The 27,416-nt window shown below is 38.0% G+C and overlaps 1 protein-coding gene across 6 annotated transcripts in view; it reads right to left on the bottom strand.

Moving 5' to 3' along the window:
- Exoc6 (exocyst complex component 6) overlaps positions 1 to 27,416 on the bottom strand; it is a 127,557-nt gene that overhangs the window by 6,057 nt on the left and 94,084 nt on the right. For 5 of the 6 annotated variants that reach the window (XM_070021212.1, XM_070021209.1, XM_070021208.1 and 2 more), the window contains exon 20: positions 24,307 to 24,380. In XM_070021212.1, the coding sequence (XP_069877313.1) occupies positions 24,307 to 24,380 (74 nt within the window). Of the gene's footprint in view, positions 1 to 12,294; positions 12,364 to 24,306; positions 24,381 to 27,416 lie in introns of those variants that run through there. The other variant, XM_070021213.1, reaches the window with a different exon arrangement.

The following is a 27,416-nucleotide window of genomic DNA, read 5'->3' as shown; positions in this document are numbered from 1 at the left end:
TTTAGAGAAGCTTTGTTCTAAACTTCATGCTTACAAAAAATTAGCACAGGGCTGGCAAGGTGGCTCAATGGTAGAGCTCTTGCCTTGCATGCCTGAGGCCCTGGGTTGGATTCCTCAGCACCATATAAGCAAAAAGAAAAAAGCTGGAAGTGGCGCTGTGGCTCAAGTGGTAGAGTGTTAGCCTTGAGCTGAAGAGCTGAGGGGCAGCGCAGTGCCCAGGCCCAGAGTTCAGACTCCATAATCGGACCCCCCCCCCAAAAAAAATTAGCACACTGCAGACTACTTTGGCTTATGCTGATAGTTCACTGAAAAATGCCAATGATGGCTTGCAAGCAAACTGTAGCAACCAAATGCAATAATCTCTCCCAGGCTTATCCTGAGGGATTGATAAAGACCCAAGATTCTCTCATGGTATTATATAGTACTATGTCTCATAACTGAGTAAAATGAGTGTTCTACAGAAAACACTATTATTTCTGAATGGTTTACCAATACCCTTCAGTTATAACAATTATCAGGTCCTTTTTTTTTTTTTTTTTTTGGTGCTGATCCTGGGGCTTAAACTCAGGGACTGGGTGCTGTCCCTAAACATTTTTTCCTTAAGATTAGTACTCTACTATTTGAGTCACAGCCCCATGAGTCTCACAGATTTTCCTGCTTGGGATGGCTCAGATTCTCAGTCTTCTGAGTAGTTAGGATTATAGGCATGAGCCATGGGCACCTGGTAACATCTTCATTTTTAAAACTAATGGACTGCTGGGTGTCAGTGGCTCAGGCCTTTAATCCTAGCTATCCAGGAGGCTGAGGCTGAGATCTGCGGATTGAGGTTTAGGCAGGAACCTCTGGATACAGCCCAGGCAGGAAAGTCTGTGAGACTCTTATCTCCATTTACCTACCAAAAAGCTTGAAATTAAGCTGTGTGACTCAAAGTGCTATAGTACTAGCTTTGAGCACAAAAGCTCAAGGACAGTGCCCAGGTCCTGAGTTCATGCTCCAAACCAACATTAAAAAAAAAAAAAAAAGGAACCCCCTCTGTATGGTATTTTCACAATAAAAATTTTTTTAAAAAGGAACAAAAAACATTAGAACCTCAATTGTATAAAACCTCATTTCCCTATTTCAAGTTCTACTTTCTTCAGATAGCAGTATACAAATAAAACATCTTATTAATCACACAAAATCTCTTCTAGTCTTGAAAATTAACAGTAAAACATGGTCTTACCAGGGGAATTTATTAGTTAAGATATATACCTGAAGTTCAAAGATGTGGATCAAACATGAACACAAACAAAATTCTCCACAGATTATCCGAAAGCAATTTTACAGATACTTATTAAAGGATTAAGTTGAGCATAAGATAAAGAAAATTGGTATTAAGTTTTATAAACAGCTTATTTCCAATAGTCAAATAAAATAATTCCACTCTAAATCTGTTTGGGAAGTAAGCAAAGTATGAATCGTATGAAAATGAATAGCAAAATAACATGCATCAGTTCTACCTCATTATGATTTACAAGATTATCTGAAATTTGTATCCTAACTGTTTTTTTTCCCACTAAGGATTTAAAACTACCTTTCACAACTAATCTGAACACATCGGTGGATTTATGTCTATCTTTGTAAATGAGCTACAAGTTTCATTTCCTCAGTGTGCTCTGTGTGTTCAGCACACAAAAAGACCAGCTTAAGGAAAGAAATGGTTGCATGGGTGGTCCATTTATGTGCTCAAAATAGCTGAAACATTCAGAATCATGGAGGAATTCGTAGTGTCATCTCACTGCGCTTGCTGACAGTTTCGCATCCTTCAGATGGGCTCCCAATCTACACCCATGGAACCTGGGTTCTCAGGCCTGTTGAGATCACTGTGCAAATGACACAATGAGTGTAGGCAGACTTAAACTCATTCTATGGAACCCTTGAAGTGGCTTTTTGCCTTTGTAAAAATGAACTCAGAGTGCCAGGTCATTTTTTCCCTTGAATCTGGTTTAGCTTTCTTTGTTTTGGGTCTTTTGGATTTTGCTTTTGAAGCACCTCAGGGGCAGTGACCCAAGACAGAAGATAAATAAAGTTAAGCCAACCTCAAGAGAAAAGCAATTGGGGATACCAGGTTTGCTTTTGTAAATGTGAACAGTGACCTGGGGGCTCAGGGTCAACCTTAGTCCCCCAAGTTCCTTTTTCCAAACACAAAATCCACCTGGGACCTCGGGGTTGCTTTGCAGATTCCAAAAGTAAACCAGGAGATCATTTTTCCTTTGCTTCCAAAAAACGAAGCTGACACATGGGTTTCTAGAGTGCTTCTGAGACTTAAACAACAACACAATCCCTAAACCCAATACAGCTTTAAGGAAGAAATTCTTGTCTTTCAAATAAATCCTGAGTCATTAGCTACTGGGAATTCAAGACAAGGTCCTCCTAATTAACCACATTAGAGGAAAATAAAATCACTTTTTCTAACTAGATAGTAAAATGGAATGATGAACTCCACACGATTTTCAAAGTACTTGCCATTTCCACATGTGGAAAATTACATGCAGAACAGAAGAGAATTTTAAGTAGCAGCCAGAGGAGTTCGGTTAAAATAAAAAAAAACCATGAAGAAGCAAAATCATAGGAACCTCTCTTTCTTGCTTTCAGTTATTAATTGTCCCCAAGTTCCTTTCTGGCTCTCTGATATTCCTTCACCCCAGTCTCCCCTCTGCAAATGTCCCATTAGCTAAATCTGTTTTCAGCTAATCCCTCCACTCTCACTCTATGAGGATGAAGGTGAGCTCTGTGCACACTGCGCTGGGAAACCTGTTTATGTAATTTTTTATTTTTTTCTTTATTGTGAAAATACTGTACAGAGGGGTTACAATTACAGGGGCAAGATAATGAGTACATTTCTTCTTCTTCTTTTTTTTTTTTTTTGCCGGTCGTGGACCTGAACTCTGGGCCTAGGCGCTGTCCCTCAGCTCTTCAGCTCAAGGCAAGCGCTCTACTGCTTGAGCCACAGCGCCACTTCCGGTTTTTTCTGTTTATGTGGTGCTGAGGAATCGAACCCAGGGCCTCAGGCATGCAAGGCAAGCACTCTACCACTGAGCCACCTTCCCAGCCCTGGGAAACCTGTTTAAAAGTACTGCACATTCAAGTCACTTGACTGCAGGGACGTGGGTGCAGCAGAAGTGAACTAAGCTACATGGTCCTAGATAACCACAGGGTAAGGTATGAAATTTGGAAAAAAAGAACGTAATAGTAGGACTTACATAATGAGATTTATACACATTCATATTTTGCTTTAGTGAAAAAAGCTTAAGTCACTATTATAGCTATCATGGCATACATGTGTGTATGAATAGCTTAAATGGTTAGATTGGTTATTCAAATGAATTTCATCAAAATAATACAGTTAATAACCAAATAGGGCATATCATGATATTAAGAGTTTATTGCCCTACTCTTTCTATTCTTAGAAATAATTGCATTTAACTTCTTTTTGAAATTACGGTGGTTATACCAATATTTTTTCTAATTTTAGATTTCTCACTACAACTATTATGTGTAAGATTTTACCTTATACTATTTTCTTATTATTTGGTAGCAATATCACAACTTTTCTGTATTTTACTCTTTTTTTTGGCCAGTTCTAGGGCTCTAACTCAGGGCCTGGGCACTATCCCTGAGCTGCTGCTTCTTTTTTTTTTTGCCCAAGGCTAGCACTGAGCCACAATGCCACTTCCGGCTTTTTCTATGTCATACTAAGGGAACCAAATCCAGGGCTTCATGCATACTAGGCAAGCACTCTACAGCTAAGCCACATTCCCAGCCCTGTAATTTTCTTTTGAGTGTGAAAATAAAAAGGCTCTCTGGGGGTCAAGTATGCAGGAAAGGAAAAATGGAGAGGGTAGGTGAATGTGACTGTGATATATATGAAAAGAAAACAATGAAACCTGCTGGACTGCTGAAGGGAGAGGGAGAAGAAGGGAGAGAGATGGAGGGAGCGTGCAGATGGAGTCCACTGTATGCATCTATAGAAATGTCACAATGAGGCCGGGCGCTGGTGGCTCGTGCCTATAATCCTAGCTACTCAGGAGGCTGAGGTATGAGGATCATTGTTCAAAGCCAGCCTGGGCAGGCAAGTCTGTGAGACTCTTATCTCCAATTAAACACCAGAAAACTGGAAGTGGAGCTGTAGCTCAAGTGGTAGAGCGCTTGCCTTGAGCTGAAGAACGAAGAGCTCAGGGACAGTGCCCAGGCCAGAGTTCAAGTCCCACGACCAACCAAAAAAAAAAAGAAAGAAAGAAAGAAATGTCACAATGAAACTCCCTCCCTAAATAACTATGTATGCTAACACAAAATAAAAATAAAATGGGGGAAATAACTTTAATGTAATTAAAATTACCCCACCATTTTAGCTTTTTTAAAAATTTGAGATGTTCTGTATATTTCACTAAAGCACCTAAACCTAAATTTAAAGCCCTCCTCTCCAGACTCCATAACCCATTAGAATTCATTCCCAAATGGAACTCACATAATATGATACTTTGTAACTATTGTTTTTTCAGGTAGTATGTTTTTTAGTTTCACTATATTGTAATACACATACCTCATTCTTTTTGTTGCTGAATAGTAACCCATATACCAAATTATGCTTATCCAACTATCATTTGATGAGCATTTTAATGTTTTTAGCTAATATGCATAGTGCTGCTATAAATATTTGTGTATAAGACTTTCTGGTGGACATATTTTTACTTTTCTTGAGTATGTACATATACATTTATTTATATAAATGTATGTTCATGTGTGCATATGTGTGTATACACACACACACATACTTTGGAGCAGAATTTGCTACACATTTTTTTTGGGGGGGTCCGTTCGTGGGGCCTGAACTCTGGGCCTGGGTGCTGTCCTTCAGCTCTTCAGCTCAAGGCTAGCGCTCTACCACTTGAGCCACAGCGCCACTTCCGGCTTTTTTCTTTTTGCTTATGTGGTGCTGAGGAATTGAACCCAGGGCCTCAGGCATGCAAGGCAAGTGCTCTACCACTGAGCCACCTTCCCAGCCCCTTGCTACACATTTTTAAGAGGATCTGGTTTTTTCATTTTTGTTGTGGGGCTTGAACTCAGTGTCTGGGTGATGTCCCTGAGCTTTCCTGCTCAAGGCTAGCATTTTACCACTGAGCTACAGCTCCACTTCCAGTTTTCTACTGGTCAATTGGAGATAAGAGTCTCACAGACTTTCCTCCCTGAGCTAGCTTCAAATTGGAATCCTTAGATTTCAGCCTCTTGAGTAACTAGTGACCTACCAGTGCCTTGCTTAAAAGGATCTTTTGACTCTCCACTTAATTAACAGAAGAATGGTAGCACATTATGTCATTGTGTTTTTAAAAGAATTCTTTTAGCAATTATAGCTTAAAATGTAACACTGATCAAGACTGATTATACTCATAAAACTTACATATTGAATTGAAATCTTTTTGTGCAACTAGCAAAAGATAATAAAAAGTGTTTATACTATACATTTAAACCAAAAGCAACAGGTATTTATTTGACTAAAGTTTCTTTTAAGTTTTTATGAATGCACAAATATATTAATACATTTTTATCAAGCATTTACTCTCCACTTCTGAAAAAAAAAACAAAAGCCATATAATTATCCAGTACAAACTGATTTCATTAAGTTTTCAAGTAGATCAACTTCAAATAGCTAGACAGGACTGAAGTTTTTAAACAATATGTGTGCATGCAAAACTTGTTTTTCTTCAGCCATTAAGTACCTCAAAAATGATGAACCATGATACAGTAAAGCCACCAGCACAACCATGTTTATTGAAGCACTATTCACTAGAGCCAAGGTACGGAATCAGTCCAGATGTCCCTCAATGGGCAAACGGATCGAGAAAATGTGGTACATATATACAATGGAATTTTACTCATCCATAGAATGACACTGTACCATTTGTAAAGAAATGGAAAGACCTGGGACAAATTACGCTAAGTGAAGTCAGACCCAGAGAGACAAAGGACTCATGTTTTCCCTTAAATGTAGAAGCTAGATTTAGCTTACAAACTCCTAAGTAAATATATTTGGTGGTATGCAAGTATGTACCATTAACTGAAATACATTAGATCTCAAATAGTGTAATTCTTTGGTAAGCCAAAATCCAAAATCAAAGTTCAGCAAAATGAAACAGGAAGAAGGTACTTTAAAGAGGTAGGGTGAAGTCAAAGAGAAAGTGGTAGACAAATGAAGAAGAGAAGACAAGAATCCAATGTATGTCTTACAAACGTAAGAAGAGGGAGGGAAGAAGGTGGAGAGGGGAGGGATGTGTGAGACTGTTGGAAAGGTGCATTGATCAAGATACATTGTATTTATAAAGTGCTTTGTTAAATGACAATTCCCTTATACAACTACTTAAAGATAATAAAATAATTCTTAAAAATTAAAAAAATACTAAAAAATTAAAAAAAAAAAAAGTCAGCCAGGCACTGGTGGCTCACACCTATAATCCTAGCTATTCAGGAGGCTGATATCTGAGGATCATGGTTCAAAGCCAACCTGGGCAGGAAGTGAGTCCGTGAGACTCTTATTTCCAACAAACCACCACCAGAAAACCAGAAGTGGCGCTGTGGCTCAAGTGGCAGAGCACTAGCCTTCAGCTGAAGAGCTGAGGGACAGTGCTCAGGCCCAGAGTTCAAGCCCCACGACAGACCAAAAAAAAAAAAAAAAAAAAAAAAGGTATCTAGCTAGCTTCCTCTTGTGAGGCAGGACACACATAGGTGAGGCACACTCTCCTAATTACCCAAACCAGAGACCTGGATTCAGTCTGTTTAACCCCTTTCTCTTATAATAATTTCTACAACTAACTTATTGCTCATTTGTGCCAATTTAACTTCCCAATATTTCCTGTATTTCCTACTTTCTATCCCTTTTGCTACTGTTGCCCTAATTGAGACATCATAATCTTTCCTTCAGGGCTTCTGGCTTCATTTATCCCCTTTAACAAGCTCTTCCAGTATTCAGGACCCACCAACCTCCACACTGTACCAGAGATCTAGCCAAACAATTTCGATCATACTGTATTTGGAGAGGACAGGGGCAAGTATTGGGCTTGAACTCAGTGTTTGAGTGCTTTCCCTTAGCTTTTTTGCTCAAGGCTGCCACTCTACCACTTGAGCCTCTGCTCCACTTTTGGCTTTTTGGTGGCTACTTGGAGATAAGAGTCTCATAGTCTTTCCTCCCTGGGCTGGCTTTGAACCATGATTCTCAGATCAAGGATTACAGGCATGAGCCACTGGTGTCCAGCTATGTTTCCTTTTCCACACAATTTTACAAGCCTATGCTAAACTCCTGTCTCACACACCAACAACATGGCTATGTTACCATTTACTTCACATGTAATTATTAATAATTTGGACATCTCTGGATTTTTAGCCTTATGTGAGTCTGAAAAGCCAGTTGGTCTATTTAATACAGTTTCACTTGTACTATAGAATGTACTATGTTATTTCACAACCAAAATTTTGCTCCTGAACCAGTGATGCCACAATTTAACAAGTTAAGTAAACATTCCTGGGTCATACATTCATTTCTGTCCAGATTAATTACATCATCTGCTATACTTATATAACCATTAGTTATGTAACAATTTCACCAGTGTAGCTCAAAGACGTCCAATTCTAAGGAAATCAAACCCTGAAACTTGTGATGAGAGGTATTCACTAGAATTTCAGTTCTCTCTGATGAGTCATTTTGCTTCATTGAAGCTCCAAAGAAATAAGATCTACTTGTGTGAATTGACTTTGGAAGAACTCAAGCAACAAAGGAAGATAATATGGATTAGCCAATGAAAATAATTGTATGTTGACGTATCTATGCTTCAGGATATGGCAAGTACTTGGGATGAAATATACTGGACTAGGCTGAAGTTTCTTTAAGTACTTCTTTATGGTGGAATTATTAAAGAAAAAATGAGAAGGAATAATTAGGTTTTTCTTTTCAAATTAGAAGGAATCTAAGTGGGTATTTTCCACTAACCCTCATTTACCATATGAGATAATGGTTGTGATTTAAAATAAAACAGACGAAAACTATTGAGAGTCTAACAACTGATTAATCTTCAATAAAATTAGCTATGTTTCATTCCAAAATTTTAGTAAGTTACATAAGATTTATAATTTAACGTTAGTTATAAATGCTAGCTCTAGCTTTGAAGGTGGGGTGGGGAGACTAAATTAAAATGAAATACTCAAGATGTCATTCCCTTCTTTAAAATGGAACTCAGGCCATTTAGGGTAAATGAAATGACCTAAACCTATAAGTCCCAAGTGCCTCAGGAGGAAAAGGGGGATAAATTTCTATGGAGATTAATCAATACTTTAGCATTCATTGTAAAGAGTAGGGATTCTTAGTTCTAGAGCTTGCTCGGTATCTTTGGTGGAATGGTGGACTGAATCTCAGATTCATATCAAACTTGTTATATCTTCTTGAGATAATCTCTGAGTCATAATATAATATACAGATTCTTTACTACTTTGCCTTGGATACCAGAAGGTATGTAAAGGGAATCAGACTACTGTACTTATTAGCAGGATGTAGATAAGCATTTTATGGGTTGGGAAGGTAGTGCAGTGATAAAGCACTTACCACGCATAAGGTCCTGAGTTTGATCCCCAGCACAACCAAATGTAAATAAAAAATTAAAAAGGAGACTGTATCTGCAGTTATTTCTTTCTTTTAAAGATTATGGATGTTGTAATCTTTACTCAAACAATCAAAATATGTATTTATCTTACTTTTTAAAAAAGGCTCTTATTTATTAACCCCTAATTATCTATTTACTTCCAGACTTGATTGTATATGTAATTACCGCTTGTCAGGTATAATAATAAACATGTCAGAACACTGCTTAGTAGGTTTCAACAGACAAATGTGGTCTTTCCACAGCTTCAAGGCATGATTTCAAGGGGGGGGGGGGAGCAGTTACCAAGCCATGCTGAAGCTTAGACACTATAGCAGGAGCCCAGATCATGTAGGCAAACCTTACTTTGGGCCAGATAATTACCTGAGTGCTTAGTTTCTGGGTTCTGTTTCCTGAACAAGGTAACAGGGACAACACTAAAACACTGAGTAATGCAGGGCTCCACAAGAACTTCAAAACGGGCAGCAGATGAATTTTAAGATGCAATTTAGTTAAAAAGCAGCTGTTGGCATCACATCCTCACTACAGGTTATGACAATAAATACCAAAAGGAAAATAAATAGAAACAACAAGAGGACTTCTTTTCTTGGGAAGATAAATGCAGCTCCTGGAATGAAATGGAGTGATCTGAGACCTATTAAGCTTGTCCAAAGTGGATCTGCACTGCGGCAGTGCAAAAAGAAATCCCCACCTGACTTCTGTATAACTTAAACAGGAAATGAAGACACTTCTAAGCAAAATAGGCTTTGTCATCCTATTAAGATAATTCTTTCCATTGACACTTCATATAAACATCTCACACTAGGCTATTAGGAAAAACTCAAGCCATAGTGTCTCTTCTTTGTAGGACATAAAAACAATGCCTGGCCCAGGGCCCTTAATCCAGAGGAGGTACAGTTGTGTTGATGACAATTAGGAGAACAAACAATAGGAGAGAGAGAAACAGGTAAGAAGAAAGTTGGAAGGTACCTTTAAGTATTTACTAGTTAAAAATAAATTCATAAAATATTAAAAATAGGACTTACTGTTTAGAATCTGGGGCATTAAGAGAATATTCAATGATTTTAAGAAAAGACATAATGAGCTGCGCGCCGGTGGCTCACGCCTGTAATCCTAGCTACTCAGGAGGCTCAGATCTGAGGATCACAGTTCAAAACCAGCCAGGGCAGGAAAGTCCATGAGACTCTTATCTCCAATTAACCACCAGAAAACTGGAAACAGCGCTGTGGCTCAAGTGGTAGAGCATTTGCCTTGAGCTGAAGAGCTGAGGGAGAGTACCCAGGCCCAGAGTTCAAGCCCTACAACCAACAACAACAACAAAAAAATAGGATATGTTGGCTTGTACTTGTAACTCCAACTATGTGGGAGATATAGATACGAACACCATAATTTTTGGGCAAAACTTGAAAGCCTATCTGAAAAACAACTATAGCAAAAAAGAATGACATATGGCTCAAGTAGTCTGAGTTTAATCCCTAATACTGAAAAAAAAAAACAAACAAGAAGAGAAAGAAAATACTTAAGGTAGGAAAGATAATGACACTTGCAACATACTGAGATAGACAAACTGGTAGCTACACTGGCAAAAAGATGATGAGTTTACTTGCTACTGTTTTTTTTTTTTTTCTTCAAAGATAAAATTCAGGAAAAAAAAGATGATGGTTTTGAGAAATATTTAAGTGGAAAAATCCCTAGGACATGGTGCTTGACTGGATGTAAGACATGGTAATAATGGTTCCAATCATCAAAATAGAGAATACAGAAAAGAGATTTATCTGAGAATGAAGCAAGATGACATACTGACAGCTTTGGCCAGAGGATAGCAGTAGCCACTAAAGAACTGGTGTGTATGTGAAGCATACTGTTTCTACCAGAGAGTAGCTGGCTGCAGATTAGCTCACTCAGGCAGAGTGTAGACAGCAGGTTTCTACAGACAGAAACCTCAGGGACACAAACATTTAGAGAACCAGAAACAGAAACTACAAAGAGAAAGAGGAGGAATGTTAAGATCTAGCCTTTGAAAAAGAGAGTTTTAAGGAGGACATGATGGACATTATTAAATGTGGCAGAAAAAGCGGGCAGATAAGGGCTGAAACGATTTACTAGCCTTCTCTGGTGACCCAAGTGAACACTATCTCAGAGTGTAAAGGACACAGGAGAGGAATGAATGAGAGATGAAGAAATAGGAACAAACTACTCTTTTCAGGAATTCAATGTGAAGGAGAGAAGAGTAGGATTAGAGCATGTCTATAGGCTATGGGAGTCAGGAAAAAGCTGCAGCAGAGGATGAGCAGATGAATACAGAAACAAAGTCCCATAGAAAAGATTAAAGTCAAAGGACTAGGAAGAGGCAGCCTCATTAAAATGGCTATCAGTTGGAGGAAAGGGAGTACATAGGGTGTGAATATAATCTGTATGACTGCAGAAGCAAGCTGTGAGGGGCTCTAAGGTACTGGAGCTTTCCCGCAGGGGAAAGTAACAAAGGCCTTGAGCAGAAAAGGGGAAAGAATGGGAACAGGCCCGGCAGGGAAGAGAATGTACACCACCACTGGAGAGGGCTGCAGGTCAGAAAGTAGGAAAGTGAAGAAAGCAAACTGCCACACAACCATAGGAAGCTAGGGAACGTGGGCTGGTGGAGAAGCAGAAGGAAGTAGGAAGGAAGCAGAAAACAGGAAAAAAGAAAAAGAATGGGAGGCAGGAAAGAGTGAAATAGGAAAGGTGAGAGAGCACTTGCCCATATGTGTGAAGTCCCTCAGACTGGGAAAAAACAAATACCTGCAAATGATGCTCCTATTATAAATAGAAAACATCTTATTTTTACCCAATTGCACATATGTGATTTTCCATAAATTTGTTAATTTTGTTTATTGTCACATTTGCTGACTACCTCTCTGAAACAAACTGATTCTTGGCAATTATTTTGGCAATGCCCAGGAATTCTACTTCTAAAGACCTACTGTGCTTACACAATGCTCAATATATATATACAAGGTCACTGACTGCAGCACTATATATGTGCAGAAAAATTTGTCCAGCAAATAGGAGGTTGGTTCAATAATTATGGTATATTTAGTGTAGAGTGGTATGAAAAAAAGTAAAAATGATCCACATTAATCAAAATGTAAACTATAGTATAATTGATCTTAGCCCCTGCAAAAGAGAGAAAATAACTACATGCATGCTCCTAAGTGTGTGCTGTGCATTTGTGAATATGCATGTCTTTACATTATAAAGGGCTTGGAAGGAAACATACCAATTACCCTGAGAGACTGAAGAAGGAAAAAAATGAGAGCTTTTTCTTTACATCTGATTTGATTATTTTAAACAGTGAGCAGCATGTAATATCAATTTCCTGGTTTTGATAACTGTGCTATAGCTATGTAGAAAGCTACCATTGGGAGAAACCAGGGGAAGTATACATGGGACCTGTTTCTAACTTCTTGTGGGTGTATAATTACAAAATAGGCTGTGATGGAGCTTCATGCAGTGTGCTTGCTTGTCCAGTATGTGTCGAAGGCTCTTAGCTTAATCCTGAACACCAGAGAGAAACTGAAAACCAAAACAAATCAGCAAATCTATGTTATTTTTGTATTTGCTTACTTACGTGGAGTTACTTTTGGTTTCAAATAATCATCTTAGAAGGCAATTTTCTATACTATCCAACAATCCTTTATTCTTAAAACTGTAAAAACAGAAGTCCAAAATTTATATTAATAGCTGCAGGTATGTGCAGAAGTCACATACATACTTAAAAGCATAGAACCCACAACTGGAGCCCAAGGAAGAAAATGGCAAAACCATTTAGGTTTAGATTAATCCTTTATAATCTAAGCTCTCCCAAAGGGCAGCATACTTTTCTAATATCTGAACCTTAACATAAACTTCGTGAGATGTCTAGTCTTGTTGATTTCAGGAGTAAACCCAAATACACCTTTCTTTAATTCTTTGGCACTTCAAATGAATTTAGGCTTGTCTGAAATTAAAAAAAAAAAAAAAAAAAAAGCTTACTGGAGGAGCTGTGTGAACAAGCTTGTTGTCCTGCTACTATATCTCATCAAGCATTCAGATACTACAACTTTGGCAAATCCCACTAATACTTTAAGAAGTCAAAGACTTTAAAACTTCTAAAGAAAGTTCCTGTGAAGTAGTCATACGGGCAAGTTTAAGCAGGCAGTGTGTGCATACAATATGGTAACAAATATAATGCAAACAAAAGAAGATTTGTTTAATTATAGTGGAAATAATTGTTATTTAAAAGTGACTTCTTCATCATAAAAGAATAAACTGGACTAGTGGCAAAAGAATTGTATGTTATGATGCTTTAAGATTAGAAACAGAAGGCAACAATTTCAAAGTAAAACCTTGGCAGACACCCAGTCTCCATAGCAAGAATTCTGGCCAAACAATTCCTTCATAGCTTCCAAGGCCCATTCCTGTCCCTAGAGTCAGAATTCAGTGTTGTTCATTTTGAGTCAAATACAACTTGAGTCCTGAAAATTTATAAAATTCTCCTATTCTTCCATGGTGATGTGTATCAGAATTTCTTTCTTAAAATATATTACAATTATTTGGTAGTAGAGAGGAATTAGGAGATAATGTACAAGAGGGTGAAAGAAAGCAAGTGAGGTGAATGATGAGAACAAGGAGATGGGAGTCCAAGGTATGTCTTTTTCAAAGCAATGGCTATGGAAGGAACTGTCAGCTCCTAACAGTGCACCATGAAGTCCACGTGGCACACCAGCTTTGCCCCTTACCCTCATGAGGCTTGGTCAGAATCAATCAATGGTTTTTGAAATGCAAGCATCATTAAATATGCCAGAAAAAAGAGACTCCCTCCTCGAAGGTAACCTAAACAACAATCTTCCCTCCTCGATTTCATTAAATTATCAAAATGTATAGCTGAAATAGTCCAGGAAACAATTTCCCAAGGACATGCTGTAGTTAAGAAAAGTAGGATTCCACCCTGTCTCTGATTTCTAACTTTTTGTCAACACTTCATCAAATATTTTAGTAATTTTCTCTTATACTCCTTAGTTTCTATTTTAATTCATCTTGCAGTACTGGGGACTGAGTCTAGGGCTAGATAAATGCTCTACCACCTGAGCCTGACCTCTAGATCCTAGTTGCTGCTCTTTAGCCAAGATAACTTTGCCTTCACTGATGCCAACTAATTCATTTCTCAAATAGTCCAAATTTATTTTATTATCTACTATTCATTCATGTTTCCCCAGTGCTGGCTATATGAGCCACGGAAGCATTTATTTTGTACATGAGTAAATAAATAAGAAAAAATCACCCACATGTAATGTTTTTTACAGCAAAATAGTTCAGGACCCCATTAACAAACATTAAATTTATTTACAAACTACACTGTTCTAAAAGGACTCTCTTGTAAAGTATAAAATATATGAGAAATAAACATTTAGTAAGTGAGAAAAACTGGGCCAAGAGAAAGTGCTAGTTGAAAAGATGATGTTACTTTACAAAGTTCAAGGATGCTACCTGATGGTCTGAGACAAAAAAAAAAAAAAAAAAAAGAGTTGCTGCTCAAGTGGTAGAGTGCTAGCCTTAAGAAAAAAAAGCTCAAGGACAATGCCCAGGCCCTGCATTTAAGCCCCAAAACAAAAAATAACAAAATAACAACAACAGAAAACAACTGTGTCAAAGCCTATAATAATCCCAGCATTTGGGAGCCTGAGGTAAAGGATTAAAGAGTTCATGGATAGCCTGGGCTACATAGTGAGTTAAAGATCAACCTGGCATGTACAGCTAGCTCTTTCCTCAAAAACAAAACAATAAAAATAAAAATAAAAGCTATGTCAGAGGTGTCAGTGGCTCATGCCTGTAATCCTCGCTACTCAGGAGGTTGAGAGACTCTTAGCTTCAATAAACCACGTCAGAAAATGAGAAGTGGCACTGTGGCTCAAGTGGTAGAGTGCTAGCCTTGAGCTGAAGAGTGGAGGGACAGTGCCCAGGCCCACAGTTCAAGCCCCATAACCAAGGGGGATGGGGGGAAACCTCTGTCAGAGGTGATGATAGGAAAAAGAACATTTTAAAGTTAAAACTCCTTTAAGCTGGCAGTGAGGCCACAGTGTCAGGTAAAGGAACTCAACTGCACAAAGTTGCTTTTGTTCTACTACTCTTCTCCTTTTTGTATTTGTAGGTACTTACAGTTAATATAGGCCAACTGGGGGCTGGGATGTAGCTCAGTGGCAAAGCGCTTGCCTAGCAAGTGCAACGTCCTGGGTTCGATCCCCAGTACCAAAAAAGAAAAGACAAAAAAAAAAAAAAAATACAGTTAAAAAAAAAATATAGGCCAACTGGGCCAAGAAATTTCTGTAGGTTTTACAGGATTTAACATTTTTTTCATTATATTTTTAATACCATTAAATAGTACTGCTATTTTCTATCTGGAAGTTCTGACAATTTTAAAGATCTTACTTTGCAAGTCTTAAATAAAGGTGCAATTATCCTGAAAAAAAGGAACTGTATCTTCTTTGTAATATTCCAAGACATTTTTTATAGTAAGCAGAAAAAACGTAGAACTTATTTTGGTCATTTTTTTTTTTTTTTTGTCGGTTGTGGGGCTTGAACTCTGGGCCTGGGCGCTGTCCCTCAGCTCTTCAGCTCAAGGCAAGCGCTCTACCACTTGAGCTACAGCGCCACTTCCGGTTTTCTGGTGGTTTATTGGAGATAGGAGTCTCACGGTCTTTCCTGCCCGGGCTGGCTTTGAACCGCGATCCTCAGATCTCAGCCTCCTGAGTAGCTAGGATTACAGGCGTGAGCCACCAGCGCCCGGCTATTTTGGTCATTTTATCAAAAATATCTTAAAAATTTTTTCCATCTCATTTTTGATATGTGAAGCATATTAGAAAAAAAAAGAAAGACTCTCACCAAAAATAAAGCAGAAAAAAAAAGTAACTCCTAATGAAGTGCTTCTGTACTGTTCTGTGTGTTGTAACATAGTAGTGCAGATTGAACTCAGAACTGTATGCATGCTATCAATGTGTCCTACCACTGAACTACTACAACTGTCCCTGCCATCCTCCCTCCATGGGTTTTGTGTGTGTGCCTGTCCTAGGGCTTGAACTCAAGGCCTGGGCACTGTCCCTGAGGTTTTTCTGCACGAGGCTAGCATTCTACCACTTAAGTCACAGCTCCACTTCTGGCTTTTTTTAGTAATTAATTGGAGATAAGAGTCTCACGACTTTCTTGCTTGGGCTGGACTTGAACCATGATCCTCAGATCTCAGCCTCCTGAGTAGCTTGGATTACAGGCATGAGCCAGGTGCCTGGCTTCTCCCCACATGTGTTTTTGCTCTCTTCCCCCAGTTCTAGGGTTGAACTGAGGGGCGTGGCACTGTCCCTGAGCTGCTGCTGTTTGTTGTTGTTGTTGTTTTTTCTTCTCAAGGATAGCATTCTACCACTTGAGCAACAGCATTACTTGTGGCTTTTTCTGTTTATATGGTAGTAAGGAATTGAACCCTGGGTTTCATGCATTCTAGGCAAGCACTCTACTACTAAGCCACATTCCCAGCCCTCCCCCCATGTTTTGAAGTAACATTTCTTGACTATTTGCTATGTAGCAGAAGAGTGCTGGGCCATGGGCATACAACCTAGTGGGTTGGTAGTTTAGCTTTTCTTTCTTTTAGATTACCTGTGTTGTCATACAAACTTTCTCTTGATTGCCTTATTTTAAGAAAATCCAAAAACCTTTAATACAGTAAGAGTACAGTTAGATTAATGTTTAAAAAAATGAAAGCCAAACTCCAATAAACTAACTTGCTTATGAAGGAAAGGCACAAACCACAAAATCTAACTGTATAATTAATGGAAGGCAGAAGAAAACATCCTTCTTGTTTATTAGATATTTGTGTATTTATATCTCACAGCCTTATGCTTTACAACTCTTACATTAAGATGCTATGAGGTCCATTTTTTTCAAGAAATAATGCTAGGTCAAACGAATGACCAGATGAAACGAAATGAAACATGAATATACCATGAATAAAAATTAATTCTAGATGGATTACAAATCTAAATATGAATGGTAAAGCAATAAAGTTTTTGGAAGAAAACACAGGCAAGTATGATAGCAAGGACAAAGATTTCTTTAACAGGACATTAAGAGGACAAACATAGGGGAAAATGACAGATTTGATTCCATTATTTTATCAGGGCTGGAAGCTATAGCTCAGTAACATAATGTTTGCTTAGACTGCATAAGGCTGTGGGTTTGATCATTAGCGGTATAAAAATTATTTCATCAAAAACACATGAGAAGGAAATGAATAACCAATCAGAAGATACCAATAACATATATACCAAAAAGCACTCATATTTAGAATATAAAAAGAGCTTCTATCCTATCAATAGGAAAAAAAGGCCAAAATCTGGATAAACTATCCCCCCCAAAAGATATTCAAGTCATCAACAAACATGAAAAGGAGTTTAATTTTATTAGTCATCAAGAAACATATATTAAAATGAAAAGTAAAAAAAAATGAAGTGACTAAAAAGAGAGAAGCAAATAATAAGTGAGAGCAAGGAAACAGAGTAAACTAGAACTTTATTCTACACTACTGTCTAAAATGTAAACTAATATAACTGCTTTAGGAAACTATTTCACAGTACCTATTATTAAGTGATCACATAGATACAGCTTCTCACTCAGCAATTCTACTAAATGTAAATTCCTTAACATAACTGTATGAATATGTTCACCAAAAGACATACAAAAGAATGTCTATGTAGAATCAAGCATGGTCATCCTGGCTACTTAGGAAGCAGAGACTAGGAGTATCATGGTTGAAGGCTAGCCCAAGTAATAAAGTTAGTGAGAATCTGGTCTCAAAAAAACAAGTCAGGCATGGCAGTTCTGGTCTACAATCCCATCTACGTGGGAGGCATAGGATCATGGTCTAAGGCCAATCCTAGACAAACACACAAGTCTCTAGCTGAAAAAAACAAAAACAAAAAACAAACAACGAAAGTAGAAAAGGGATGGGGATGTGGCTCAAGTGATACAATGCCTGCCTACCCAGTGTGAAGCTCAAAAATTTTAAATATGGTATCATCAAAAAGAGAAAAGTCAGCTGGGTGCCGGTGGCTCATGCCTGTAATCCTAGCTACTCAGGAAGCTGCGATTTAAGGATCATGCCAGCCAGGCAGGAAAGTCCATAAGACTCTTATCCCCAATTAACCACCAGAAAACTGAAAGTGGCACTGTGGCTCAAGTGGTAGAACGCTCTCCTTGAGCTGAAGAGCTGAGGGACAGTGCACAAGCCCAGAGTTCAAGCCCCACAACCAAGAACAACAACAACAACAACAAATCAATGTTAGCACTATTTGTAACAGCAAGTGTAGAATCAATTCATATGTCTACCAACAGCAGAATATATAAATATGGTATAAATATGGTATACCAAGACAAGGGCAAGCTACACTGCAGAGATAATGAACTAGGCAAGTCTCAATGTGAGCATTTTGATATGTGTATTACAGGTATCCTCTAATCTCCTAATCTGTTGCTTAATTCCTTTTTCATAGTATTATTTGATGAAATGGCTTTTCTTTGAATTAGTAATAAAACCCAATGGACTAGACATAGATAACAACCTGGATATGCTCCATCAACGTAACATTAAGCAAAAGTCAGAAGCAAAAAAAGTTAAAGGAAGTAAGTTCAAAATTAGGCTAGACCTTTGTGGTATTAGAAGTCATGACAATGGTAATCCCCAGGGAAAGCCAGGACTGAAAAGAGGTACAGTGCAGTATGGAGGGTCTCTTGTACTACTGGCCAAATTCTCTTTCTTGATCTAGGTATTGTAGAGAGAAGTCACTTTGTTAAGCCTTTTAAAATAAACTTTTTCTCTTCTTCAGAAATTATTGTTCCCAAAAGGCACCATGGGATCTACTTTAAAATATAATGTCATATAAGATATTTTAGCAAACATTCTGTAGGACATGAGATTGTTTTATTAGCTACAAACTCACCTTTTGGCTATTATCATCATTTAACCTATGGAAACTTCTGCAGACAATTCAAAGAATCATCAAGACATTGTCAGATGAAGCAATATCTGTCAGTCTAAGGAACTTACCACAATGTGAGAAAGGATGTACTAAATAGGACTTAGGAGTAAAGCCACAGATGTTCAGATGAGAATTATACTCAAAATGAAACTATGTAGGATAGAGAATTTTTAAAAATGTACATCAACATATTAAAATTTTTTGTGATTAAAATATAATCTTCAGCTACCTAGAAAATTCTGTTATATGAATACTTCATTTTTCACTGATACTTAGGGAAATAGTTCTTTTTTGTGGGGGGAGGGGCGCGTTCCAGTTGTGGGGCCTGAACTCTGGGCCTGGGTGCTGTCCCTCAGCTCTTCAGCTCAAGGCTAGCACTCTACCACTTGAGCCACAGCGCCACTTCCGGCTTTTTTTTTTTTCTGCTTATGTGGTGCTGAGGAATCAAACCCAGGGCTTCATGCATGCAAGGCAAGTGCTCTACCACTGAGCCACCTCCCCAGCCCTTAGTAAAATATTTCTATTGTATTAAGAATGAGTTATGGCTGGGAATGTGGCTTAGTGGAAGAGTGCTTGCCTAGTATGAATGAAGCCCTCTGGGTTCAATTCCTCAGAACCACATAAACAGAAAAAGCTGGAAGTGGTGCTGTGGCTCAAGTGGTAGAGCTCTAGCCTTGGGCAAAAGAAGCTTAGGGACAGTGCCCAGGACCTGAGTTCAAGCACCAGGACTGGGAAAAAAAAAAAAAAGGACGAGTTACATCACTGAATACTGCATATTTTACAGTAACATTTTCAAAATGTTAAGGCTTTCATATATTGTCAAAGAAATTCACATACAGTATTCACCCAAAATCCACTTCAAATATATGCAACATAAAAACCAACATATTATGTATTTCAAAGTCTACCATTTAGTGACAATTTCAGAAGTGAGGATTATGATGTTTTACTTGTAAAAAAATTACACATACTAATCATGTTCAAATAGCAGTCTAAATTGATTGGCAGCACTTTCACATAAGGCAGTACCAGTAGCACTAATCCTCCACATTGTCTATTTGGGCAGTAGGCCTTAAGATGTTGTTGAGATAACTGGCTTCCATTAGCAAGTATGTGATTGGCAGGATGATAAAGTCTTTTCACTCACAAGTCAGCTATTTCCTTTTCTTGAGAGGAGAGCAATCCTGATGATCTATCTTTTAGCTACAGTCCCTTACTGAGTCCCAATTCTCTTGCCTTCAGCTTTGATATGTTTCTAACTTTCCTTTTGTATCAGCTCATACTTGTCATCAACTCCTCTATTCAGAACAGCAAATATCAGGAGTTTGACCTCAGGGCAAAGTCCGGGTGGGCAGGTAAAATTGGACCACTGGACCTACTTCCTAATCTTTCATACCCAGCAATTCATGAAGCAGTATCAAATTCAAACTAAAAAACAAAAGCATGACCTCTCATAAGCTCTATGAAAAGAGTTCTTTTGTCTTTCTAAGTATACTTGAAAAGAACTGTCAGCCATCCTATTAAGACAGAAATGGATCACAGACTAGGAGAAAAAAAAAAAAGGAAAAGTGCAGAAACGCAAATAAAATGTAAATAAAGGCATTAGCACCCCTTTATATGTGGTAACATACCACTTCATATAGGTATGAAAATACTTTGCTATGAACTATCTTAAGAAGTCATAAACAAAAGCACTATCAAAACTTTAAGACATCCTTATTTAAATAATCACGAAGATCTGATTCAAAAACTTTTATCACCTCATGTGAGACTTCTGTTTTCAACACTATTATTTTTTAAACCAATTCTTATATTTGGAATTTCATCACGTAAGTGTGTGTAACTTAATTTTTAAGCAAACCTAAGTGAAAAATAAGTACCCTTTTTAGTTTATTAAATCTAAACTACTGAAGTCATAAAATTTAAGTTATGGCCACAGTGTTCTAGCATTAAATACAAGAATTAATTTATTTTCCTATTTTAGAATATAAAAGAACAAAATACAGTATCATTAAATTTTAACATTTATAACCAGAGAACATTGTTTTAATCCTCTTTTAAGACTATAAAAATTAACATGTAATTAATCAGCTCATCAAAAAAAAAAAATTTTTTTTTTTTGGGTCCAGTCGTGGGCCTGAACTCCGGGCCTGGGCACTGTCCCTCAGCTCTTCAGCTCAAGGCTAGCGCTCTACCACTTGAGTCACAGCGCTACTTCCGGCTTTTTTTTCTGCTTATGTGGTGCTGAGGATCGAACCCAGGGCCTCATGCATGCAAGGCAAGCGTTCTACCACTGAGCCACCTTCCCAGCCCATAGCTCATCAAAAATTTCTAGCTACTCACTTTTTGCACTGTCGTAATATACTCAAAAATTGTATTTAATATTTATATAACTATCCATATATTTTATTTTATAAAAATATTTTTTGGGGGGTCCGGTTGTGGGGCCTGAACTCTGGGCCTGGGTGCTGTCCCTCAGTTCTTCAGCTCAAGGCTAGCGCTCTACTGCTTGAGTCACAGCGCCACTTAGGGCTTTTTTCTTTTTTCTTATGTGGTGCTGAGGAATGGAACCCAGGGCCTCAGGCATGCAAGGTAAGCGCTCTACCACTGAGCCATCTTCCCAGCCCCTATAAAAAGATTCTTACTTGCTGGATGCTGGTAGTTCATGCCTGTAATCCTAGCTCCTCAGGAGGCCTGAGATCTGAGGATCATGGTTCGAAGGCAGCCCCGGCAGAAAAGTCCCCGTGAGACTTTTATCTACAATAAACTACTCAAAAAAGCCAGAGGTGGTACTGTGGCACAAGTGGTACAGTGTTAGCCTTAAGCACAAAGCAGCTCAGGGACAGCAAGCAGGCCATGAGTTCAAGCCCTAAGACAGGTATTTAAATAAAAAAAAGATTTTTTTACTTAAAAGTCCCTTAAACTATACTGTTAAAGTTGCTCAGGATTTTATGTCTTCTAAGTGCTCCCATCTGATATGTAAATTCAACCAAAATGACTAGAAATATTATCAATATTTATAAATATACCTTAGTGGTAATTTCCTAGGGAGCTAAACACTTATAAAGAGCTGTCAAATTATGATTATCTTTTAATCATGGATTAAGAGTTTAGTTGGTTTTGAATCAACTATCTGGTCAAATCATTGAGTAGAATCTTTTTTGTGAAGCGCTAGGGATTAAACCCATGGCCTCATGCATGCTAATCAAATGCACTATTCTCCAAGCCCCTAAGAACAGAATCTGTACAATTTCTTAAGCGATGTGGTTTTTTTCATAGTCCTACACAGTTGTTAATACAAAAACTAGTTAATGTCAGTGAAATTCAAATGAGACAGAAAAATATCACAGGGTAACTTCCAAATTTTCTATGAGCAGATTATTCACATATAATGGCAAATGTCAAGTTATCTCTTAAATTTGTCCTTACAACATAAAAACTTACCCAGTAACTGACCATAGTTTACTTGGAAATGAATATACAACAAAATCTATTTCCAACTTGCTAAAGAATTCAAGTTGTCGGGGGCTGGGAAGGTGGCTCAGTGGTAGAGCACTTGCCTTGCATGCTCGAGGCCCTGGGTTCGATTCCTCAGCACCACATAAACAAAAAGAAAAAAGCCGGAAGTGGCGCTGTGGCTCAAGTGGTAGAGAGCTAGTCTTGAGCTGAAGAGCTGAGGGACAGCGCCCAGGCCCAGAGTTCAGGCACCATGACCAGACCCAAAAAAAAGAATTCAAGTTGTCTATATTTGATCATCTTATTCAGGGAAACAGGTCTGCCCAACAGAGAGAACATCCAAACTAAATGGATACTGCCAAAAAGAAGACCCTCATCTGATAGAATGGAATGGTGTCTGTTTTCTACTGCCTTCCTCAACTTAACAAGGCTTCTCATCCACAAATCTAGTCATCCAGGAGAGTGTTTTGTTTGACACCGTATCAGAGCATTGACTTCAGTCAGAAGTAAGTGTGTTCAGTGCTTTATTGACATAATTTGGTGACAGAAATGGACTTTTCCTTTTCCTTTTAAATCTGGCTTAAGATAAATCACTTATTTCTATACACACATTGTCTTGTAAGGATTCCCAGCCAGTCCATGGGTGTTTTATTTTTTATATACCATAAGGATGAAAAATTATTTTTCTTCATTATATTTGTATCTTTTTTTTTTTTTTTTTGTCGGTCGTGGGGCTTGAACTCTGGGCCTGGGCACTGTCCCTCAGCTCTTCAGCTCAAGGCAAGCACTCTACCACTTGAGCTACAGCACCACTTCCGGTTTTCTGGTGGTTTATTGGAGATAGGAGTCTCACGGTCTCTCCTGCCCGGGCTGGCTTTGAACAGCGATCCTCAGATCTCAGCCTCCTGAGTAGCTAGGATTACAGGCGTGAGCCACCAGCGCCCGGCTTGTATCTATTTTAACCATGTCTCCTCTTCAAATAATGAAAAACAGTAGATACTCATCAGTACTGTCTAGGAATTAGAGCAAAAGTAGCCTAGTCCCAAACATTTACTGAATTCACTTACTGAATTCTGATTTGAGTAACAGAGTCTGCTTCCATCAATGGTGGGGTCTCATTTCCACTCATTTTCATCCCCATAAAGGAATGGGCACCATTAATAGACTGATACCATGTGGTTTCATTTTAATTCAGTTTCAATATGGCTCTTCTAGCCAAGAGCAGTAGACACTCCTATTTGTCAATCAAGTACTCCTCAACTTTCTAAATAAGATCAACCCTGTCCCTAAATCAATGTATAGCTTTATTAAGCTCTTTAATCTATTTTCATATATGACCAGAAAATTATTAAGAAATAACAAGCCTCAAGCTACAGTAAACCAAAGCACAAAGTAACTTAGTAAATATTCACTGTGAGAGGGTTGTAAAAAGTTGAGATACTCAGCCAGGCATTGGTGGCACACACCTGTAATCCTAGCTACTTAGGAGGATGAGATTTGAAGATCACGATTCAAAGCCAGCCCAAGCAGGAAAATCTGTGAGACTCTTATCTCCAATTAACCACCAGGAAACAAGAAGTGGAGCTATAGCTCAAGTGGTAGAGCACTTGCCTTGAGCTGAAGAGCTCAAGGACAGCACCCAGGCCCAGAGTTCAAGCCCCACAACTGACAGAAGAAAAAAAAAAGTTGAGAAACTCAATGAACATAGATTCAGAGAGAAGTGGCATTTACAAAGCTATCAAGAAGGCATTTTCAATCTCAGTTATCTGAAGACAGGAAACAGAAGAAGACAGAAGAATTAAAATTCAAGGCCAGCCTGACCAATGTCAGCAAAACTCTACCTAAAAAACAAAAGCTGGGTGTCCTGGCATATACTTATGGTCCCAGCAACTTGGGAAGCCAAGGTAGAGAGAGAGCAGAGTCTGGAGTTGGTCTGGGAAAAAGCATAAGACCCTATCTGAAAAATGACTGTAGGCACTCTCCAGGTCCTTACCTAGTGATCCAAGGCCTTGTTGTAAAAAGAAAGCATTTTTGTAAAGATAGGTTGTTTTTCATGAAAAACAAAGCATCCCTGTAGCATTAAAAATAAATATTTTAAAAGGCAAGAAAAGGCAGAGTATATTATTACATCTTACTTGTCTGAGGTCAATGAATGCTAGCTGTAGGGTATCCCCTTGGAATCCTGGCACAGGCTCAGAACTGGCAAACACTATTAAAAAATTAATAACAGTGAGTTAGAATAACATTGCAAAACATGTAAGATTTAACTACTAAATCTTTACTCATTAGAAATAGAATATTTACACACAACCTTTTCAAATGAGAACTATCATATCCTTCCATTTCTACTATTGAAAATATTCTCCATACCCATATCACAAATATTTTAAACTTCTAATCTGCCACTTAATCACTATAATCTTTAATTACAATAAATTTAAAATGGCTATCCTATATAAAGTTCAAGAATAGTAACACACTTCAATCAAAGATTTCCGACTTAGCATTAGGTGAATGATTATAGAAGCATTTTGAAACTATACCAATTCCATAGCTGTCAATCTATTCTCTAGCTAATGAAAATAAAAGGTAGACACCAAGGCTAGAAGTCAGCACCACATAAAAACAACAGGTAAAATGTTCTAAGTAGCAGTATCATGATAATTCAAGAATGTTCATGTTTTAAATTACATTTTTATAAAAAAAATCCCATTTCTTTAAAACAATAGCCAAGGATATCTTAAGGCAAAATGAAAAAATTCAAAAGATTAGTTGGATGCAATGGCTCACACCTATCATCTTAAGTACTTGGGAAGCTGACATGGGGAGGATTACAGTTTGAGGTCAGTCTGGCAAAAAGTATGCAAGATTCTATGAACTAATAAAAAGCTGAGCATAGTGGTGTATGCTTGTCATTCCACCTATGTGAGAAGTATATGTAAGTGATCACAGCCTAAGCTGGCTAAAGCAAAAAGTGAAAACCTACTGAAAAAATAACAAAAGCAAAAATGGATGGAATACAGCCCAAATAGTACACCTGTCAAGCAATGGTAAGGCCTGGAGTTCAAATAGTACTTCAAAAAACATTTTTTTAATCAAGAGATTTTTTTTAAAATACTACTAATATAGATTGTTTAGTTAAACTAAAGACAATTCCAACAATATTAGCTATTCTGAAGATAAAAGACTTTCAGCTCAAAGAAAACTCCACTAATTTTTTTTTTTTGCCAGTCCTGGGCTTGAACTCTGGGCCTGGGCGCTGTCCCTCAACTCTTCAGCTCAAGGTGAGCACTCTACCACTTGAGCCATAGCACCACTTCCAGTTTTCTGGTGGTTAATTGGCGATAAGAGTTTCATAGACTTTCCTGCCTGGGCTGGCTTTGAACCATGATCCTCAGATCTCAGACTCCTTAGTAGCTAGGATTACAGGTATGAGCCACCAGCACTAGGCTCGTACCTGAACTTTTGTGCTCAAGGCTAGTGCTGCTATACAGCCTTGAGCCATAGCACCGGCTTTTTTGGTAATTAACTGGGGATAAGAGTCATATGGCTTTGAACCATGATTCTCAGATCTCAGCCTCCTGAGTGGTTAGGATTTCAAGTGTGAGCCACCGATACCTTGCCTATGCATCGTCTTTTAGTTTTCTTAAAATTTCTATTGTTAAAGTCAGGTGGTGAGTATACTGCATTTTGATCAATGTCATTCTCTTCCCATACCTACCCTCAAGTAAGTAGCTCAATTTTTACGTAATGTACATTGAATACAATTGCATTTGCTAACTCTTCCTCCCTCTATTCATGCTTCCTATTTTAGAACAGGGCACGTAGATGATGGATCATAAAAATCTTGTAAGTAAAAGAGATAGTCCCTTTGAAATACCACCAATAGACTTCCAAGGGCTTAGTTTAGAAGTCACCTACTTCTTAATTTTATAGGGTAGAAGAGTTAAGGAGAAGAGATTTCATGGAAACACAGTTAATTCAGGCTTCCTGGCATTCAAGCCACTGATCCAGAATCTGATTAAGTATTCAGCTTCTGTTTATCTTCTCACACAAATTTAACCAATATAGAAGAAATTCACTAGTTTATAACTCTTGGTTCTTTTTCTCAAATATAGTTTAGGGATAGGAAATAGTTTAACAACCCAATGATTACCTGGCAAAGAAAACATCAGTAATAGTAAGCTATTCAACTTGACCAGTAGCTTCATATTTTTTTCTTTTACTTCTTTAAAATCAAATGTAATTAATCTTACTGTTTCTCCCTTCTAACATATCTTTTTCACTGCCAAGGTTTAATCTCAGGGCCTTGCACTTGCTCAGCTTGCTTGCTTACTTATCTGGCACTCTACCATTCCAGTCACATCTCCAGCCAGCTTTTTGCTAGTTATTTTGGAGGAGTCTCTCAGACTTTTCTCTCTGGCTGACTTTGACCCATGCTCCTCTGAGTACCTGAACTATAGGTGTGAGTTACTAGCACCAAGCCCTAAAATAGCTCTTGAGTCCTAATCTATCTCTACTTAAGTTCAAAATATCATAATTTCTTACATACCTCCATTTTGGGACTTCAAAATTTAACATCCTTTAATAATTCACCATCATTTCCATAATCAAACAAGACTAAGGGCAAGATCTTTACATCTGCCTCTGCCTATCTCTGTAACCTCATCTCTAATCACTTTCCTAGAGCTACTTAGACTCTTTCCATACCAGACTGCCTGCCCTTCTTTGCAAATACCAAGTGCCTTACCATAATGCCTTTGATCTCCTAGCTGTAACATCTTCCTCTTCTCTTTTCGTTCTGAATAACTGATACTTATCCTTCAATCATTACTTTCTATGAGAAGACTTCTATTACCTCTATAGGTTGGGCTAGATCTTTCCCTGCATTTCATGTCAACCTGTGAAGAGTCTGATCATAGCACTTATTTTGTGGCCTTAACCTATCTGGGTCTTCACACAAGAATATAAAAATACCTGAAGGTATGGACTATAATGTCTAATGCCTATCATCTAAATAATAAATTCTGTGAAACTTTATTAGGTGAGTAAAGGAAAAGTGAATAAGTGATAAAAAATTCTGAGGGGGTATATTATCATCCTGTCTTGATAATGAATATATAATGTAGCTTGCTGATTAGATCTAGAATGACACCATCCAACAGAACTTGCTAAAATATGGAAATACTTTGTACTATGCAGAACCGAATTATAGTGTTATTTAAAATCAGTGCAATTTTAAATA

The sequence above is a fragment of the Dipodomys merriami genome, unplaced genomic scaffold (genome assembly GCF_024711535.1).
Source record: "Dipodomys merriami isolate MVZ:Mamm:240054 unplaced genomic scaffold, mDipMer1.0.p SCAF_14, whole genome shotgun sequence".
In the NCBI taxonomy this organism is placed as follows: domain Eukaryota; kingdom Metazoa; phylum Chordata; class Mammalia; order Rodentia; family Heteromyidae; genus Dipodomys; species Dipodomys merriami.
This window is presented reverse-complemented; position numbering and strand designations above follow the sequence as displayed.